The sequence below is a fragment of the Aotus nancymaae genome, unplaced genomic scaffold, assembly GCF_030222135.1.
Source record: "Aotus nancymaae isolate 86718 unplaced genomic scaffold, 86718_ANA_hifiasm-v0.15.2.pri h1tg000011l, whole genome shotgun sequence".
NCBI lineage: Eukaryota > Metazoa > Chordata > Mammalia > Primates > Aotidae > Aotus > Aotus nancymaae.
In genome coordinates this window covers 54,138,959-54,159,278 of record NW_026988422.1, presented here as the reverse complement: position 1 = coordinate 54,159,278, position 20,320 = coordinate 54,138,959, and the positions used below count along the sequence as shown (strand labels likewise).

Genomic DNA, 20,320 nt, shown 5'->3' with positions numbered 1-20,320 from the left:
CATCAGGACACCCTGGATGTGGAAAGGAGCTGCCCCATGCAGGTCCCCTCTGAGGGGAACAGAACCTCTGTTCTGTCACTCAGTAAAGCTTCCCTTTGTCTTGCTCACACTCCACTTGTCTGTGTACCTCATTCTTCCTGGTTGCCGGACAAGACCTCAGGATCCAACGAATGACGAGGCTAAAAGAGCTGTAACACAATCAGGGCTGAGACATGCCCCTTGCTCGCCACATTGTAGGTGAAGAGAAGGAGAGAAGAGCTGCAACCCTGCATGGATCCAAGACCTGGGAGCTCCCTGAGCCACGGCTGTGACTTCCTCCTTGGGGCCCTGCAGTTCCCTGGCAGCTCCAAGCTTCCAGGTGCCATCGTGTTCCCCAGTGCCAGCTGTAGAAGCTGCTTGTACTATGCCTGGTCCAGCTGTAGCCTTGCAGAGAGCTGGCACCTGGAGCTGCCCGCCCTGCTGCAGCAGCCACAAATAGGTCTCTTGCCAGAAAAGTGACACTCCGAAGTTCCCATGACAAAACAGAGTGCCAAAATGTATCAAGCAAATGTTGAAAAACTGATCCAAAAAAGTAGACCGTTTTATAATAATAGTTAGACTTTAGTGTCCTCATTTTCAGTAACGGATAGGACAACCAACAGAAAATCAATAAGGAAATAGAGGATTTGAACAATACAATAAATAAAGTAGACCTAACAGACATCATCAAATAATAGCAGAATACACATTTTTAACATATAGTGTTTGGAAAACTGTATATTCACATGCAAAAGTGTGTGAAAGTTGTATTTTTGCCTTAATGTGATGTACAAAAATTGATTAGAAATTTATTAAATACCTAAATGTAAGATCTAAAACTATAAAACTCTTAGAAGAATGGAAAAAGCATCAATGCCTTGGATTTGGCTATCATTTCTTGGATGTGATACCAAAAGCACAGGCAATGAAACAAAAAATAAACTGGGCTTCATTAAACGTAAAAATTTTTGTGTTTCAAAGGACACTATGAGGAGAGTTAAAGGTAACCTACAGAATGGGAGGTGGTATTTGCCAATTATATATTTGCTAAGAAGTTAATATCCAGCATATATAAAGAACTTTTACAACTTAGTGACAGGAAACAACCCAATTCAAAAATGAGCAAAGGACCTGAGTAGACGTTTCTCCAAAGAAGATAATACAGATGGCCAGAGGCCAATAAGCACATGAAAAAACTATTTCACTAGCTATTAGGGAAATGCAAATAAAAACCACAATTGGTTACTACTTCATACCCATTAGGATGACTATTTTGTATACATATATATATATATATATATATGCATATACATACATACACACATAGCATTGGGATAGCTGTGTATTACTTGTGAAGGGGCCGGGCGCAGCGGCTCACGCCTATAATCCCAGCACTTAGGGAGGCCGAGGAGAGCGGATCATGAGGTCAAGGGATCGAGACCATCCTGGCCAACATGGTGAAAACCCGTCTCTACTAAAAATACAAAAATTAGCTGGGCGTGGTGGTGCGCACCTGTAATCCCAGCTACTCAGGAGGCTTAAACACAGGAGGCAGAGGTTGCAGTGAGCCAAGATCGCACCACTGCACTTCATCCTGGCAACAGAGCAAGACTCTGTCTCAAGAATTGGAGGAAGCAACTCAAAACAGATGCTTGTACACCAATGTTCATAGCATCCAAAATGTGGAAACAACACAAATATCCACTGACAGATGAATAGGTAAATAAAATGTGGTGTGTACATACAATGGACTATAATTCAGCCTAAAAAAAAGAATGAAATTCTGAAATGTGCTACAACATGAATGAACCTTGAAGACATTATGCTAAGCAAAATAAACACACAGAATAACAAGTATTGTGTGGTTCTACTTATATGGGATACCTAGAATACACAAATTAATATAGACAGAAAGTATAACGTTGTCAGGGGCTGGGGGAGGGGAGAATAAGGAGCTATTTTTTAGTGTGTATAGTTTTTATTTGAAGAAAAAGTTCCAGATATAGGTGGTGGTGATGATTGTACAACATTGTGAAGGTATTCAATGCTACTGAATTATGCATTTAAAAATGGGTAAAATATTAAATTTTATTTTAAATTTATTTTACCATGGTATAGATAAAGACAGACAGGGGGGTTGTGTATCCAGTGTATCCAGTGGAGTTTGATTGATGTCTGGGGGAAAACTAGTGGGATTGATCTTGGGATAGAAAAAAGCCTCCAGGTAACTCCAGGTAGATAGAGGGAATATAGGGTGTTTGTTAATCTAGTCTTAATAACTCAACAAGTGGCTATAATGCTTGGTGTTAATGAACTATTTTGTTTCATTTTAATTATGTTCAGAATTATTTCTAGAATAACAAGTTAACACTGGTCATTTACTTTATAACTTTTAGATTTTGTAGATAAGAATCTGAATGAAATGAAGAGTTTTTCCTTTTCTGGTCTGAAGATAAACAGTAGGAACCTTGACTAGCGTAATGGAACTCTATAGTGGTGAATTCTTCCTCTAGAATATATTACCCATGGGGACTGTTCTACAACCAATATCCCAGCATTGCTTATTCAGAGCCATCCTGGAGACCAGTTAGCTCCTAAGATAGCCAGCAATACTTAGAAGACTATTATTTTTCCTAAAGCAGTTTATGTTTTCTGCAAAGATGTATTGTAGCAAAATGGTTAAAAATTCATGCTTTGGGGCCGGGCGCGGTGGCTCACACCTGTAATCCCAGCACTTTGGGAGGCCGAGGCGGGTGGATCACGAGGTCAAGAGATCGAGACCATCCTGGTCAACATGGTGAAACCCCGTCTCTACTAAAAATACAAAAAATTAGCTGGGCACGGTGGTGCGTGCCTGTAATCCCAGCTACTCAGGAGGCTGAGGCAGGAGAATTGCCTGAACCCAGGAGGCGGAGGTTGCGGTGAGCCGAGATCTTGCCATTGCACTCCAGCCTGGGTAACAAGAGCGAAACTCCGTCTCAAAAAAAAAAAAAAAAAAAAAAAATTCATGCTTTGGAATCACACAGCCTGACTTAGAGTCTTGACTTTGCAAAGAGCTAACTGTGTGACCTTTTTGTAAAGTTGCTTAATCTGTCCTTGCCTCACCTTTTAAAGTCTTCTTTGAAAAATGAGTACTTGTGTTTGTCAAGAAGATTAAATGAGGTAATATATATCAAGTACATAGCATCTTATTTGGTACATAATAAAGTCTCAGTAAACATTAGCTGTTGCATCTGCTATTGCTCCTATAAATAGGCTCAGGGTCCAGACCTATAGTCAGGAATTCAAAAGAAGGTATTTCTTGTTTAACTTACCAAGGCTCTTCTATTAGGTACACTTTGTTTCTCCCTTAATCCTATGCTGGTGTCATTCTTATGCCACCTTTACTATTTTGCATTTAGACTGCTCATCTAAATGAGATACCCAGCAACCCATTTTAATCTTGCCATATTTTAAAATTTATTGGCAAATTATAACCAGAGTTCACTAAGCTCTTCATTCATTCACTTACAAAAAAAAAGGTTGAAACTCAGTCTTTTTTCTTCCTCCCTCTCCCCTCAACTCCTTTTGGACCTTAAATGCTAAGAGCTGAATTAATTATACCCGTTAGCGCCAAAGTACACTGTTATCATCAGTATGTTCCTCTCTGGTTCTTTTTTACCCTTCATACCTAAAACCTAACCTGTATCTTTCTCCCCATAAGTACCCACTCTCATGTGTCTTTATATTTCTTTAAATATGCATGCATTTTTGTAAATAGGGAATATTTGTGTGTATGTTTTTTATTTATAGGGAGGTATTGTGTTACGAATATTAACATTACATTTTAAAACTCTATGTTTCTTTTGTTTCTTTGTTTTTTACATTTCTATATTTTTACAAGCCTGGCTACCTTGTAAATAGCTGTAATAGTTTTTTGTCCCATGGGTGGCCAGACTTCCCCTGTGAGTTAATGAAAAACTAAGAATTATTAAAGTTCTTTTTATTTTCCTTTGGTTTCAAATCTTTTTTTAAATTTTTTAAAATTTTACTTTAAGTTCTGGGATATATATGCTGAACATACAGGTTTGTTATATAGGTATAACATACACCTACATACATGGGATATGTGCTGTGGTGGTTTGCTGCCCCTATTAACCCACCATCTAGGTTTTAAGCTCCGCATGCATTAGGTATTTGTCCTAATTCTCTCCCTCTTCTTGCCTCCCCACCCCACAACAGGCCCCAGTGTGTGATGTTCCCCTCCCTATGTCCATGTGTTCTCATTGTTCAGCTCTCACTTATGAGTGAGAACTTGCTGTGTTTGGTTTTCTGTTTCTGTGTTAGTTTGCTGAGGATGATGGTTTCCAGCTTCATGTCCCTGCAAAGGACATGAACTCATTCTTTTTTATGGCTGCATAGTATTCCATGTTGTATATGTGCCACATTTTCTTTAGTCTATCATTGATGGGGATTTGGGTTGGTTCCAAGTCTTTGCTATTGTAAACAGTGCTGCAATAAATGTACGTGGACATGCATCTTTATAGTAGAATGATTTATGATCCTTTGGCTATATACCCAGTAATGGGATTGCTGGGTCGAATGGTATTTCTGGTTCTAGATCCTTGTGGAATCGCTACACTGTTTTCCACAGGGGTTGAAATAATTTACACTCCCATCAACAATGTAAAAGCTTTCCTATTTCTCTGCATCCTCGCCAGCATCTGTTGTTTTAGACTTTTTAATGATCGCCATTCTAACTGGCATGAGATGGTATCTCATTGTGGTTTTGATTTGCATTTCTCTAATGACCAGTGATGATGAACTTTTTTTCATGTCTTTTGGCCGCATAAATGTCTTCTTTTGAGAAGTGTCTGTTCATATCCTTTGCCCATCTTTTGATTTTTTTTTTTTTTGTAAATCTGTTTAAGTTCTTTGTAGATTCTGGATATTAGTCCTTTGTCAGACGAATGGATTGCAAAAATTTTCTTCCATTCTGTAGGTTGCCTGTTTACTCTGATGATAGTTTCTTTTGGTGAGCAGAAGCTCTTTAATTTAATTAGATCCCATTTGTCAGTTTTGGCTTTTGTAGCAATTGCTTTTGGGATATGTGGTCACTCTACTTATGCAAGATTTTTCTGGGGCATAGCCCATAATTAGCAAGATATGTATTGAATATCCTTTCCCTTTCTGGTGATTTCCAACTGGCATCTGTTTTAATTGGTTGGTACATACACTGGATGATTGCTGCAGATTTTGGTATCACACTTGCTAGAAACTACTCATGAGGGGGAGTTCTAGGGTCACGTATCATAGACATACTTAATAAGTTTGAGTTCCTGTTTACAGATGGTAGAATTTGAAAATCTGTCTACTCGTTTTTTAGGAGCTTTTGCATTTATACTATATATTTATTCATCCTTTCTCTGTCAAACTATCTAGTTTGGAGCTTTAGCAGCCACTAATTTATTGACAACTACTCCTAGCGCCTTATCCCAGTAGAGCAACTACTGTGTAGTTTATAAATAATTGTTTTCATATTTTATGTATTGGACCCTAACACCCTTTGAGGTAGAGAGGGCAGAATTTATACTTCTTATTTTATGGAAAATGAAGCTGAGGATCAGAGGCAAACTGACTTGCTTCAGTCTACATATCTGGTAAGTTATAAACTTAGAAGCAAGTCTTTTGACTTTGATTTGCTTCTACAGTATCTAAAAGAGATAGGGAAAAGGATAAATTTTGGGTTGTGGTTAAAGTAGGAACTGTCCAGGTTAGCTTTATGTCTTCTTCAGAATATAACGTATTGCCCAACACATAGTAACTGATTTGCTTCTGCAGTATCTCAAAGGGACAGGAAAAAGGAAAAACTCCAGTTTGTGATCGAAGCAGTGAGTGTCCAGTTTGACTTTATGTCTTCCTTAGACAATAACACAACGTCTGACACATAAGATTCAATCAATTTTTATTGAGCAAGTGAACTGGGGATTATGTAGCTATCTGTAGGCCCCAGGTTCAGTTGTTCATGCCATTACTCAATGCTGTGGTGACTCTTTTATATTGCAGCAATGCTGTGGCTTAGAGATAAGCCCAGTTCTGTAAATATTATGGCTGAACGAAGGGCTTCAGTTCAGTCCAGGAGTTCTCATGTTAAATAATTCGGTTCATTTACAACAGAAGCAGTAACGGGTTATAAATGCACCTACATAATATGACTTTGATGGGGTGTGTAGTAGACGGCCCTTGTTTGTTTGTGATAAATCTCAGTAAGATTTCTTCTACTCTTCCTTTTTTTATACAGTTAGCTTTGAATAACCAGTAGCAAAGTTCTTTCTCTTGCTAACTTCTATATTGCACTCAGCTTCTTAACATTTGCTTCCTGTTCCCAAGATCGCCAGAGGCAACTGTAGTGTTTGATGAGGATATTGGATTTCATGGAAATATTTTCTCTACTTAGTTTGTTCCAGTTTGGGAGAGGTGGGTTGGCCTTGGCCCCCTTCTTCAAAGCTGCCACAGTTTTCAAGTCATTTTAAAACCTTTGATAATCATGTTCTGTCTATTTCTCCACCTTATCTCAAATTACTGTATCCTCTCCAGTACTTCCCACCTTCTACAATACAAATTGAGGGTGCTCTAAGAAAATCATTTAGTAAGTTAAGCTACTATTTTTAATAACCAGCCCTTCAAGGAAGTTAAAATAGTGTCTTCCAGAAGTAGCACCTTCTTATTTATTTATTTAGAGAACAGGGTCTTGCTATGTTGCCCAGCCAGGTCACAAACTCCAGAAGTAGCACTTTCTATCATGTATCTTTTAATTGTATTATTTTAGAGAATAAACAATTTTTGTTCTCTAGCCGCAGAGATTTTATGCATAAGGTATGCATTTTATTTATTTTACTTTTGAGATGGAGTCTCATTCTGTCACCCAGGCTGGAGTGCAGTGGCACAGTTTTGGCTCACTGCAGCCTCTGCCTCCTAGGCTCAAGCGATCCTCCCCCTCAGCCTCCCGAGGCTGGTCACGTGCCACCACGCCTGGCTAATTTTTTGTATTTTTGGTAGAGACAGGGTTTCACCACATTGCCCAGGCTGGTCTCAAACTCCTGACCTCAAGTTGTCCACCCACCTTGGCCTCCCAAAGTGTTGGGATTACAGGTGTGAGCCACCCCACCTGGCTAAGGTATGCTTTTTTAAATGAAATGTTTCCTGTTGTGTCTTTCTTTGGTCATGTTTTTCTTTAAATCACAAATTGATTTGCTAGTGCTTATAACATACTGTGAGCTTTAGGTATAAGCTTTTCTCCCACCAATGGGGAGAACTTTTAGAAAGCCCGCATATGTCTCTTTAAGTATCTTTTCTCTTGAGACCAGTGGTAGGCTGGTGATTATGGTTATTCTTTCCAGCTGCACCACCAGATATTTGGTTCTTGTTGCCAAACTATCTCCCTTCTCTTATACTGTGGCCCTGAATTCTACCAGTCGCTGACATTAAGAAAGCCCTAGGGAAGTTCCTTTTTTTTTCTTTTCTTCTTTTTTTTAAGCATGAGTAAAATCACTTTCTAACAATGGTTTCTGTACAATGAAATCCTCTCCAGCACTTTGTCATTGGTTCATGGAAATAGCACTTTGGTAGTTTTCTTTCCTTCTCTTTTTTCTTTCTTTTAATATTTTATTGTGGTAGGAACACTTAACATGAGATCTACTCTGAACAGATTTTTCAGTGTACAATATAGTATTATCTACAGGCACAATGTGTACAGCAGATCTCTAGAACTTAATTCATCTTGCATAACTAAAATTATATCCATCTTAAATAGTCAAACTAATAGAAACAAAGATTAGAATGGTGGTTTTCAAGGACTTAGGGAAGAGGAATTGAGGAACTGCTAATCAACGATTCGTCAGTTTTTTCTACAGTGAATAAAACTTGTCAGTTACTGTACCCAAGTATAGATTGAGTAGCCCAAATCCAAAAATCTGAAATCTGAAATGCTCCCAACTCCAAAACTTTTTAAGGGTCAGCATGACGTTCAGAGGAAATGCTCACTGAAGCATTTCAGATTTCAGATTTTTGGATTATAGGGATGTTCAACTGGTAAGTTTAATCCATATATTCCAAAATCCCCCAAATTCAAAATTGAAAACACATTTGGTCCTAAGCATTTTGGATACTCAACCTATATATGGCTGTACTTGAAGTAGCAAAGGAAGGGAGAGTAAATTTGGTGATTTAGTCCTACATGAAACAGCAGTTACCGTTCTGGTTCTGAGGTTTCTCTGCTAACACCTACACCACTGTCTCTACCAACCAAAATAGAAAAAAATAAACGAGACTCTCAAGACCTTTTTCCAGAACACTATCATACATAAATTCTCCAGAAGCTTGGGAGAAGGAAAGAACAGAAGGAAAGGCAAGGTATGGTTAGGAATCTCTCACGCCAAATTAGGAACAGTTCATTTGATAACTGGTTAAAATGCATTGCTTCTTCTCATGAACACAGCTAACCCTACTACATTAATATCAGGTTAGCTGGGCATGGTGGTGTGTGCCTGTAGTCCCAGCTACTCGGGAGGCTGAGGCAGGAGAATTGCTTGAACCCGGGAGGCGGAGGTTGCAGTGAGCCGAGATCGCGCCACTGCACTCCAGCCTGGTGCCTGATGATGGAGCGAGACTCTGTCTCAAAAAAAAAAAAAAAAAAAACCACCCAAAAAAATACATTAATATCAGGAATGTCAGGAAGTGGGTCCTCTGAATACTGTCAATAAGATCAAAATTAAATATGACTAGAAGAAGTTACACCTAGGCTGGGCATGGTGACTCATATCTGTAATCCTAGAACTTTGGGAGGCCAAGGCAGGAGTGATTGCTTGAGGCCAGAAGTTCATAACCAGCCTAGGCAACATAGCAAGACTCTGTCTCAAAAAAAAAAAAAGAAAAGAAAAGAAAAAGAACTTACAGTAATCACCACTGTTCTTTAAGTTCTATATATATATTTCTTTATATATTCAACAAAACAAGTGGATCACTGTATTTGTATTTTCAGTTGTGCCTCATTTGAGTGGGCAACTCAATACTCTTGATATTACTGACCTTGTTCATGACCATTCACCAGCCGCATCACAGCCTGACTCGCCAGCATCTCCTCCATCAGCCTTTCCTCCCCAGTAATAGGCTTTTCCTCCCTTTCTCTTCATCTTCTCTAATCCCTTTCTTTCTTCTTCACCCCCATCTTTTTCACTCCACCATGATTTTCTCAGGGCTGGGCTTCAACATCGTCGGTGGGACAGATCAGCAGTATGTCTCCAACGACAGTGGCATCTACGTCAGCCGCATCAAAGAAAATGGGGCTGCGGCCCTGGATGGGCGGCTCCAGGAGGGTGATAAGATCCTTTCGGTGAGAATGGGCTTCGGCCTCCTTCACTGTCCTTTCTCCCTAAACCCTTGGTCCTACCCCTCTCCCTTTCCTTGAAAAGATTTGGATCTGGAAGTATACAGGTTGTAGAACTGAATGGGAACAACTATGATCAGTCATCCTTTTCAACCCTATCATTGAGCATGGAGGGTAATATTATGCTCACCTGATAGACGAGAATGTGAAACCCAGAATGTGAAGTTACTTATTCAAAAAGCACAAGGCAGGAAGCACGAGGGACTCTTGGGGAAAAGAGATTTAAAATCCACGAATTTTATCTTTCATCCATTACTTCATATAATACCTCCTTTTGCTGGTTAAAACACTAATGTGTATCTTTGGGGGAATGTCAGCCCTTACAATTGAATTTAGGTTAACTTCAAAAGACAGAAGGAAGGTTGAAATTAAGTGTCCTTTTCAGACTCCAAGCCCTTTTTCACCAATTATTAACATGAAAATTTGGAATGCAGTTGATTTGGATAGCGGTCCACTGTGTTCCCATTTTATCCTGCTTATGTCTCTACCGAGACTTGCTACATGGTAATTATTAATCTTATTGTTTTCCAGAATTTCCTCAAGGGCAGTGACAAGATCTTTTTTTTAACCGTTTGGATCATAGCACAGTGCTTAATAATGTGTCAGAAATGAACAAGTTAAGAAATTCAGGCAAACCTAAAAAGGTTTACTGATAAATATGTACCCACAGACCTTAGCTCTTAAAATAAATCAGAATAAGCCTAAAGTCAAAACTATTAAAATGCAAAACATAACTCTGGCCCTACTGTTCATTTCTCTGCCTTACCATGGGCTACGGTAATCATATGATACTATCAGTTGCTGGGGAATAAGGGGGTATCTTGGAGATAATTATTCTGTAGATTTCTCTTTTTAGTAACCTTTAGGGCTAGTGAAAAATGGCCGACTTATTACTTGTATGGAAACAGTATAGATGATTGGTATAAAGATTGGAAAAGTGCTGAGGGGGTGAGATATTATCTAGAATATTCTTGGGAGAGCTGGCTTCGAAGGGCTAGATAAATAAATAAAAGGAAATGGAAATAGGATAGCGCTTCTCATAGCAGAAACTCCTATCTTTTCCAGGTGGGCCATAAGCCCATGGTCTGAAGAGGAGAAAACTATTCCCTGTTTCCTCTTAGAACTGAATAGGGCAGGATTGCCAGGTTGCAAAAAGGTTGAAATAAATGAATGAAGTACAGACAGGAGAAGTCTTGATTAACAGAATTAAGTATTAGCTTCAGAGACATGATTTTGAACTTACCTCTATAATAAGGCAGCTTCATCCCTTAATCATTTTTTGCTATATAGTTTCATTTGAATTTTCCTTTTCACATCACTTCTCATGCAGTTCAGTTGATTAGTGATTAAAGGTCATATGTGTGAAGTCGCCTGCTCCTCTTAGTTGCCAGGTTATTGAACACTTCTCTGCCATGCATCCAATTTGGTAGCAGTACCTGAAGGCAGAGATACAAAGGAAAAGAGACAGAGAACATCTACCTTTTCTTTGTTTGGCATCTGCGTATTTCAGTGATCAGGCTCAGCAGTATGGTTCTGAATGCCTCTTCAGGAAGACTATGACTCCACTTAGTCCTCAAAAAAGAAAGAAAATCAGAACAAGTAGCTATTAGAACCCCTAAATTAACTCAAGAACATCTAAGCATGTGTCCTCACTGATCCATAATATAAATATAGTATGCACAGCAGTATTTCACTCCTTCTCATTGACTGTTTTGCCTCTCTTCAGTCCATTAAGCTTCACTTAGACCCTATTTATTAATCTGTGAGATGGAGACAGTGATAATATACCTGTCTTCTCAAAACGATAGTGAAAAGTTTAGAAGCAGATTATTTCCTTTAGCTCCCAGGGAAAGGCATTCTTCCAATATGAATCAACTTGGCCGTAGTACTGTAAGGAAGTGCTGAGAGTGGGTTGTTAAAATAAAGGTGTAGCATTTCATTAGAATCTATGCATCTTAATATTTTGACACATAAATTACATTCTCTTCAGATCACTGGAACCTGGGCTCTGTTGATGAAGAAAGACTTGAATAATATAGGAGTTAAAAAGAGAAAGAAGAGAGCTATATTATTTTAAAAGCTTTGGTTAAAGGTAGATTATTGCAGAATGAGAATGGTGAGAAGTATGTCAGCCCTAAATGTCACGTAGCATGCTAAGAACCCAAATTTATTTTGTTTAATATTATAGTAACCCTATGAGGTGGGCACGATTATTGTGCCCAAGCCATTTGCCCAAGGTCACACAACTAGTAAGCAGCAAGGGACTAAAACTGGTTTGTCTGAATTTGTAGCCTTTGTTTTTTAACCACTATGTTATACTGCCCCCTAAAAGGTAAATCAGGAGCTAGGATTACTTATCCTAAAGACAAAGTTACACAGTGAATTAATAGTAGATTGCATGTATGGTTTTATATAAAAACTAAAATTAGGCCAGGTGCAGTGTCTCATGCCTGTAATCCCAGCACTTTGGGAGGCTGAGGAAGTTGGATCACTTGAGGCCAGGAGTTCGAGACCTGCCTGGCCAACATGGCAAAACCCCATGTCTACTAAAAAAAATAATAATAATAATACAAAAAATTAGCTGGGCATGGTGGCACGTTCCTTGTTGCATGCGCCTGTAGTCCCAGCTACTCAGGAGGCTGAAGCATGAGAATTGCTTGAACCTGGGAGGTGGAGGTTGCAAAGAGCTGAGATTGCACCAGTGTACTCCAGCCTGGGCGGCAGAGTGAGACTCTGTCTCAAAATAAATAAATAAAATAAGATAAAAACTGAAATTTGTCTTTCTATAAAGGGTAGAATTAGAAAGAAGGAAATAAACCTCAATGTAAAAAAAATTATTAGATATAAACCAAGATGAGGAACCTTGTGCGAATCATTGCCTCACAGAGAAAAGAAATTAATAGGAAGGCCTCTGAGGTTTTCAAAAAGGGCTGGGACTGCTGATAAATGGTGGGAGATAAATGTCAATGAAGAGAAAAGTAGATGTCTGAATTTATAGCCAAGAGGATTTTACTTTACTAAAATATAAGAAATATAAAGACATATACAAGATATTAAATATTACAAAGATATGTTACAAGGAATAATATGTTTATGTTCTGGCCATTTAAGGAAAAGGCATGCAAAAGAAGAGAGGGGAAAAAGCCAGGTGAAGGAGAGGCAGCAGCAGAAGACATATGTGGGGGTATATTCGTCTGTTTCACACTGCTCTAAAGATACTACATGAGACTGGGTTAATTGATAAAGAAAAGAGGTTTAATTGACTCACAGTTCCACTTGGCTAGGGAGGCCTCAGGAAACTTAAAATCATGGTGGAAGGTGAAGGAGAAGCAAGTACCTTCACAGGGTGGCAGGAGAGACAGTGAAGGGGGAAACACCAGATACTTATCAAACAACCAGATCTAATGAAAACTCTTTCACTATCATGAGAACAGCATGGGTGAAACTGCCCCCATGGTCCAATCACCTCCCACCAGGTCCTTCCCTTGACATGTGAGAATTACAAGAGTTTGCTTCAAAATTCTTCTTTCTAGATCCCATTCCTTAAGAAATATTATGAAATAGCCTGTTGCATCATTCACCCCTAACATTCTATTCCCTCTCTGTCCTTAAGTGAACATCTAGGCTATAACCATTAAATGTACTTAAGTATTTATTTATCACTGGCTTTGAAGTCTCTGTAAAATGATGCTAAATTATGTATTAGTCTATATTCCCATTTAGTTTTTATGTACTTTCCTGTTCTCCTCACATGGGTTATTTTTCCATGTTGTAAAATATGCTCCATTTTTCCCCCAGTAATATTTGCTGGATAAACTAAAAATATGTCTCTTTCTTAGCACATATCTGTTTTAGATATCTGATAGAAGTAACATTAAGTGACATGTAAATTTCCTGTGAGTTATTAACTATTAATTTAATCTTTTCATTCTCCCTAAGTAATTTCCACATATTATTTACTTTCATTCTCCCTAAGTAATTCCCACGTATTATCCCACATATAAGCTGAGATGAAGAACCTTACATGGCCTTAATGCCCACATATTATCTTGCTTTCAAGTTCTAAAATTAAATAACTGCATGGCTTATGTAGTTTCCTCTTTCTCATCAAAAGTGAAATTTCATTTTTTATGTTCACTGTGAATGATTTAAACTTGAAAGAAAGAAAGGAAAGGAAGATTGATTTTCTTAAACAATGAAGGTAAATTATTTTTAAGGCCATGTTGCATCTAACAACCGTGAAATAAAAATGGATATTACCAATGGAAGAACATACATGAAGTCAAGATGAGGGCTGGAAATTCCTCACCCATAGTTCATTTTGTATGTGTATGCTGATGAGAATGGTTTATTATTAGAATAGTTTGCAATAATAAACCAATATGGAACCTGGGATAATTTTATTTTTATTTTTAGAAAAGTAAACTGTCTAAATTTCTCATTCCTTGTGTGTCTGCCTAAATGAAGGGAGGTGAAGAATAGTCAATCCTCAGTGAACATGACATTTTTATTAAGCTCAGGGTGACACAGCTGCCCATACTGCACAGTCAAATGTTCCATTTTAACATGGAACAAGGCTCTTATATAACATAATGGCACAGATTGGGCCATTAGCCAGCTAGCTTCATTTTATATTCTGTGTAAGTACAGTTCTTAATTTGATGAATGAAAGAGTTGGTTAGTCATCAACATTTATCAACTATTATACTTGATGACCTTCAGTGCACTGTGCCAGATGCTATGGAAAGTTACAAAGAAAATGAAACACTGGTCTCTGCCCTTACCTTAGAAATCAGTGAGAAGGACCCAGCAGAAATCCCCATCAATCAGCTGCAGAGACATTGAAATATACAGCAGCATTTTTTAAATAAAATGCCCCAAGGGAAGAGTCTTTGCTTTATTATCTCCTTATCTCCAGCACCTAGTCCTGTACCTGGCACAGAATAAGCATCTAATAAGTTAGTTGTTCCGTGAATTAACCCCTCCGTTATAACACACTGATTTTTTTGGCCCGATCTGATTAATTGGATCTAAATAATCTATTTTTATGGTTTCTTCAAAAATTGATGAAAAGAGACCAAAAAATTTGGTTCATTTCAGAATCTTAGTAAAAAATTAAAATATCCAGAGTATATTCTGACATCTGTTGCTTATTAAATTGAGCCCATTCTTTCTCTGTCTGTACATTTACATTATTCTATAGTCAGAGATCTTATTTTAGATTTTCCTGAGGCAATTCAAAATTCTTAATCAAAGAAAACTAATTTTAACTCAGCTTATTTAATAAGGCAGGAAATAGGATACACACTTTTAAAGACTTCTAACAACCAGAGTAAAAGTAAAAAATTTTATGTTTCCTCATCAGTTAGTTAACTAGAACAACACCATGCTCATTCTCTGAAACTTCTGAGTCAGCAAAATTTTCTAGCACGTTGCAAATCTGCATATCTTAGGTTCAATAAACCTTGTTATGTCATGAGTTAAGGAAGCTGAAGTAGCAAGTTAATTCTGGGATTACTGAGCTGAGTAGCTCTTGGTTATAAGTGAGGTCCAAGGACCAACAGTCTGGCCATCGCCTGGGAGCTTGTTAGAAATGCAGAATCTCGGCCCTTCCCAGACCTACAGAATCAAACTCTGCATTATATGATCCCTTGGTGAGCCTGTGCAGAGTAAAGTTTGAGAATCACTGCTGTAGGCAAGTGTTTTTTGAACCTTTTAAATTATGAACGACATACATTTCCTCTTCATCAAATGGGAGTATGTGTGTGTATTTGAAGCAAAAGTTTTAACAATACTTTTCTATATGGATGAATTTTGATACTTTGTTTTCTTCTAATTTCACTTTTTAAAAATTAAACGATTGGTCTTGACCCACTGGATTTATTTCACAATATTTGAAAAATTACTACTGCAGTGAATGGAAAAGTACTAATGAAATATGTACATGCAAGGGCTAGGTAGAAAGGATATGTTAAATAGAGAAAGTAGTCTGGGAGTGGAGACCAGTTAAAAGACTGTTTCAGGCTGGTTAGGTTAGAGCTAACTCAGACTTGAGAATCACCTTGAAGGCTTGTTAAAGCGCAGCTAGGATGAGGCCTAAACATTTGCATTTTTAACAGGTTCCCAGGTGATGCCAAGGCAGCTGGTCATGGGACCACACTTTGAGAATCATTCATCTATGTTAGTAAAAATGGTAATAAAAAGAGTGGATTCCACAGATATTGAAGGGTAAAATCTGCAGAGCTTGGTGGTTAGTCACTTAGCAGCTGGAATCTAAAAATGTTTAGAGGATGTCAGTATTGGAGAGCAAATTCAATTTTGAAGTAGAAATGACATTGTCAAGGGAGAAAGTCAGGATCATGTTTTAGGGGCTGGTTTACCTTGTGTAGAGGATGAGAAATCGTTCTTTTTTTTGTTTGAGACAAAGTCTTGCTCTGTCACCCAGGCTGGAGTACAGTAGCGTAATCTCGGCTCACTGCAACCTCTGCCCCCTGGTTGCAAGCAGTTCTCCTGCCTCAGCCTCCCAAGTAGCTGGGATTACAGACGCTCACCACCACGCCTGGCTAAGTTTTTGTAATTGTAGTAGAGACAGGGTTTCACCATGTTGGTCAGGTTGGTCTCAAACTCCTGACCTTGTGATCGCCCACCTTGGCCTCCCAAAGTGTTTGGGATTATAGGCGTGAGCCACCAAGCTGGCCAAGAGAAATGGTTATTTAAAAAAGAATTACCTTTGCATTTCTAAAAGGTCTCTTACTTGGGGTTTTAAAGTAGTCATTAGAATAACTTCTCTTATATTAGAATACCTTTAGACTTAACTAGGAGTGTTGAAAGGCATAATTGGCTTAACTGGCCTATGCCCTTTATAACACCTTCTTTTGCCTGATGTACCAAGGTCTTTCTTCCGTGTTAGCAGGAGACTCAGATAAGGGGCAAGATTACACACTGAATCATTGGCAGGTAAAGCTACTGTTAGAGTCCAAGCCTTTCAGCTTTATGTAATACTGAGATTATGTCAGTCAGGCTTTGTGTATTTATGGCTTTCTCAGGGTACACTCTGCAGCCAAACTTCAGGAAAGCATGTGCTATTTATTAAGCTCAAGTGTACAAAGTTCTCTTAGATATTGTAGCATTAATGATCAGCTGAGATACATCTTGAAGTTACAATAGAATGTAAAGCCATATCAGGCAGAGTTCTATTTGGACTTTAAGAGAGTTGCATAGTATTCAAAGTATATAGTTGCGTAGGATTCAGAGTTACAGAGTATTCAAAGAAGTAAATCAGTCATTTCTAGTGAGGTTATCTAGAAAGACTTTGACAATGAAGTGGCACCTAACTAAATTTTTTTTAAAATTTTAATGCTACTTCAGTATATACAAATGAATAGAAATATTAATATATACTTTGTTTTTATTAAACTCTAACATTTTAAAAATGTGTAACATTAAATAACAAAATGGCAAAACCAATAAAAATTTAATTTACAGCATAAATGTGATAGGTAATATGTTGCTAAAATAAAATCCTTGCTTGCCATGTAAATTCATATAGGTTAGTGTTTTAAAGTGAAGGCTTTTGGGCCAGCCTGCTTGAGTTTGAATCATTGGCTTTGCAGCTTTCATTCTATGTGCTCACAGATAAATTGATAGCCTCTACACTTCAGTTTTATCATTTATAAAATAGGGCTTCCTAACTTACAGAACTCCTGTGAAGACTAAAATGAGTGAATACCTGTAAGATGAATAGACAGCTCCAGACGTGGTAATGTTCAGTAATTCTCTGCAATCATTACTGAGTACTATGGCAAAGATTATTTTAAGCCCAGTATTTCTACCATTTAATGTAGTGACTCAGTTATTTCATTTGCATTTATATTACTGTGAAACCTTGGCTCTGATATTGAGCTGTGACATCATTTGGCATTTATTGACATGACTGCATCATTAACTTATTTGTCTGCCTCTAGAGAAAATACTTTCTTCTTTATAATGAGAAATAAGAGTTATCACATGGGCTAGATTACTTAGGTGAGCATTCTCATGACAGTCAGCAATCTCACACCTATTCTGTCTCCCAGTTTTCAAGTAGAAAACTGAGTCATTGAGAATTTATTGTAATAGTTATAGGAATCCTGAAGTTATTTCCCTACAGCATATCTACCAAGAAAACCAAGGCATAACATGAAATTAGAGTCTCTCAAGTTCCTACAGTGTAGAAAACTCTGTATTCATTTCTGCACTGTAGGTAGCAGGACTGATCCTTTATTAAAATCAGTCTTAGAAGATAAATAGAATTTTTTAACAGGGAAGGGCATTCAGGTGGTAGATACAGTTTGAGCACAGGTATAAAAGTAAAAAATATGTTTTATGTCGCAGTCTGTGAGTTATGTGACTTAGCTAGAGTATAAGATATAGGAAAGGACGCAGTGAGAGATGGACCTGAGAAGACAGGTTAGAGCCATTCCCTAGAAGACTCTCCATATCAGCATAAGAAACGAGGTATGTACTCTTTCCTTGCTCCCCAATATCCTTTTTGTTTTTTGAGCAGTAAAGTGGTACTAACAGAATTGTACTTTAGGAAGATGAATCTGATGATGGCAAGAAAAATATTGCAGAATATGGCCCAGGACTGGAAAGATGGTGGAAGATCATGGGGTCAAAGGATTCTAATGATTTACCGAGTGCTTTGTTGAAATTACAACAGGGACTCCTACATGGGCAAAGATGCAAGTAAACTCTAAAAAGGTCAAAGACTTTTATGAGGTCAAGGAGGAAATTCCGTAGATGAATAGAAAGTGTGAAAAGAGTGGAAATTGTGGTCAGGTTTTTAAGAGTTTGAGATATTGGAGCTGAAGCATGTCTAATACTGAAGTCTAAATTTATGTCAATTGGTGACTGAAGTGGAATCGAGTTGGAAACTATTGGTTTACAAAGGTAGACAGTCTATAGGGCAGAAGTGTCGGTAGATTTATTCACCAAGTATATTGGTAAGAGATAGAGTAGAGGGAAGATTATAATGCCTTGGAGAGGGAAGACTGTGACAGTGAAAATGAGAGTTGAATAAGTGACTTGAGCATCAGCTGAGCAGAGGATAGTTGTTGAGTCAAGATGGAAGAATAATAGTGCAGAAGGAACAGTGATGCAAGGGCACTCTGATCTTTCTTTTTTATTATTTACATATCCTAGCCCTAGCTGCAGCGTGAATCTCACTAAGCTTCATTTCTTCTTTTGTGGAAACAAGATAAAAATAATGTCTACCTCATAGGGTTATCATGAGAATTAAATTGGATAACATATGTAAAGTATAGAACCTATCAAAATAAATATATCACACGTTCTTGCTGCGATTGCTGTTAACGAAGACATTGACATGTATAAAATATATGTAATCTTGCACTAAGTGGGCTGTGCTGTGCCACTGAATACAGTATAGGATGGATTATTACTTGTGGCTAGTGTCACTCCTAACAGCAGAAAGTATTAATACCAGTATTCCTTCACATCTCTCACCTCTAAGTGGTAGGAGTGACCTACATTGAAATTTTTTTAAGGATTTAATATCATCACAGGAATATGGTTTTTAGTAAATTTTAATAAAAAATGACTACTAAGTCAGATGTAATGGATAGGAGTATCTGTAGAATCAAGGGAAGTTGATCACTATGAAAAGCCCAATAGAATGGGCTAGTGTAGATTTACACCACATCAAAATAAATTGGCAGAGAGTTTGATAGAGTTATAATTCTAGAGTTATAGCTGGCAATGCCAGGGCTTAGGAGTATAAAGGATAGGGTGTAACCTGGAAGATCATGCTATCTGTAGGGAAGCAGGTTAATGCTCATGGAAGAAATAGTGATACAGTAACAGATTCCCAAGTGTCAAAATGAGACAGGAATAGAAACTAAGAGGAAGGAGAGACAAGTTTTTATTTTATTTTATTTAGGTTCCCTTCAAATGGCCTGTGGAACTTCAGTCCTAGGAAAACATAGTTTGAAAATGAAAAAGTTCTGAGTTCTATGTAACTTTGCCCATGCTCCTAGTCCTTGCAATTGGCTCTGAAGGAGTTTGTTATTTAAAGTTTGGCTATTTGAAAATAAATTGTTGGCTTGTAATAGCCTTCTGCCTTTCTTACTACTCTTTGCTGTTTTGACAGGTAAATGGCCAAGACCTAAAGAACCTGCTGCACCAAGATGCTGTAGACCTCTTTCGTAATGCGGGCTATGCTGTGTCTCTGAGAGTGCAGCACAGGGTAGGTATCACTTCAAGCCAGAAACCTGGCACCAGGCTTTTGCACCATACTTCTGAATAAACCCAGTGTGTGTAATCTTCAGTGTTGCTTTTTGTTTGTTTTACCCTTACTCCTTTCAAGAGTTTCTCAGGCAAAGGAAGGGGTCCATTGGTACTTCTGCTTATCATTGAAGGAAATTCAGGCCAGGTGCAGTGACTCATGCCTGTAATCGCAACTGTGGGAGGACAAGGCAGGTGGATCATTTCAGGCCAGGAGTAGACCAGCCTAGCCAACATGGCAAAACCTCCTGTCTACTAAAAATATAAAAATTTCAGTCACAGTAGTAGTTTCATAGTAGAAGTTGTATGGGCTTTTCATAGTGAACAACTTCTATGAAATGCAAAAATTTTAGGCACACCTGTAGTCCCAGGTACTCAGGAGGCTAAGGTGGGAGGATTGCTTGAACCCAGGAGGTGGAGGTTGTGGTGAGCCAAGATCATACCACTATACTCCACCCTGGGCAAGAGAGTGAGACCCTGTCTCAAAGAAAAAAGGAAAATTCACAACAGTACAGCTTATAACCCAGGTCCTCGCTTCGAGGTAATATGCCTTAAAGATAAAGCTTGACAACCAAATTAAAATAGATGGTTTAC

General features: G+C 38.1%; 1 protein-coding gene across 1 annotated transcript in view; it reads left to right on the top strand.

The window, feature by feature from the left end:
• Positions 1-20,320, top strand: part of SYNJ2BP (synaptojanin 2 binding protein) — a 45,206-nt gene that overhangs the window by 16,367 nt on the left and 8,519 nt on the right. Inside the window, exons 2-3 of the mRNA XM_012438191.2 lie at positions 9,252-9,388; positions 19,593-19,688. Coding sequence (XP_012293614.1) covers positions 9,252-9,388; positions 19,593-19,688 — 233 coding nt within the window. The remainder of the gene's footprint in view (positions 1-9,251; positions 9,389-19,592; positions 19,689-20,320) is intronic.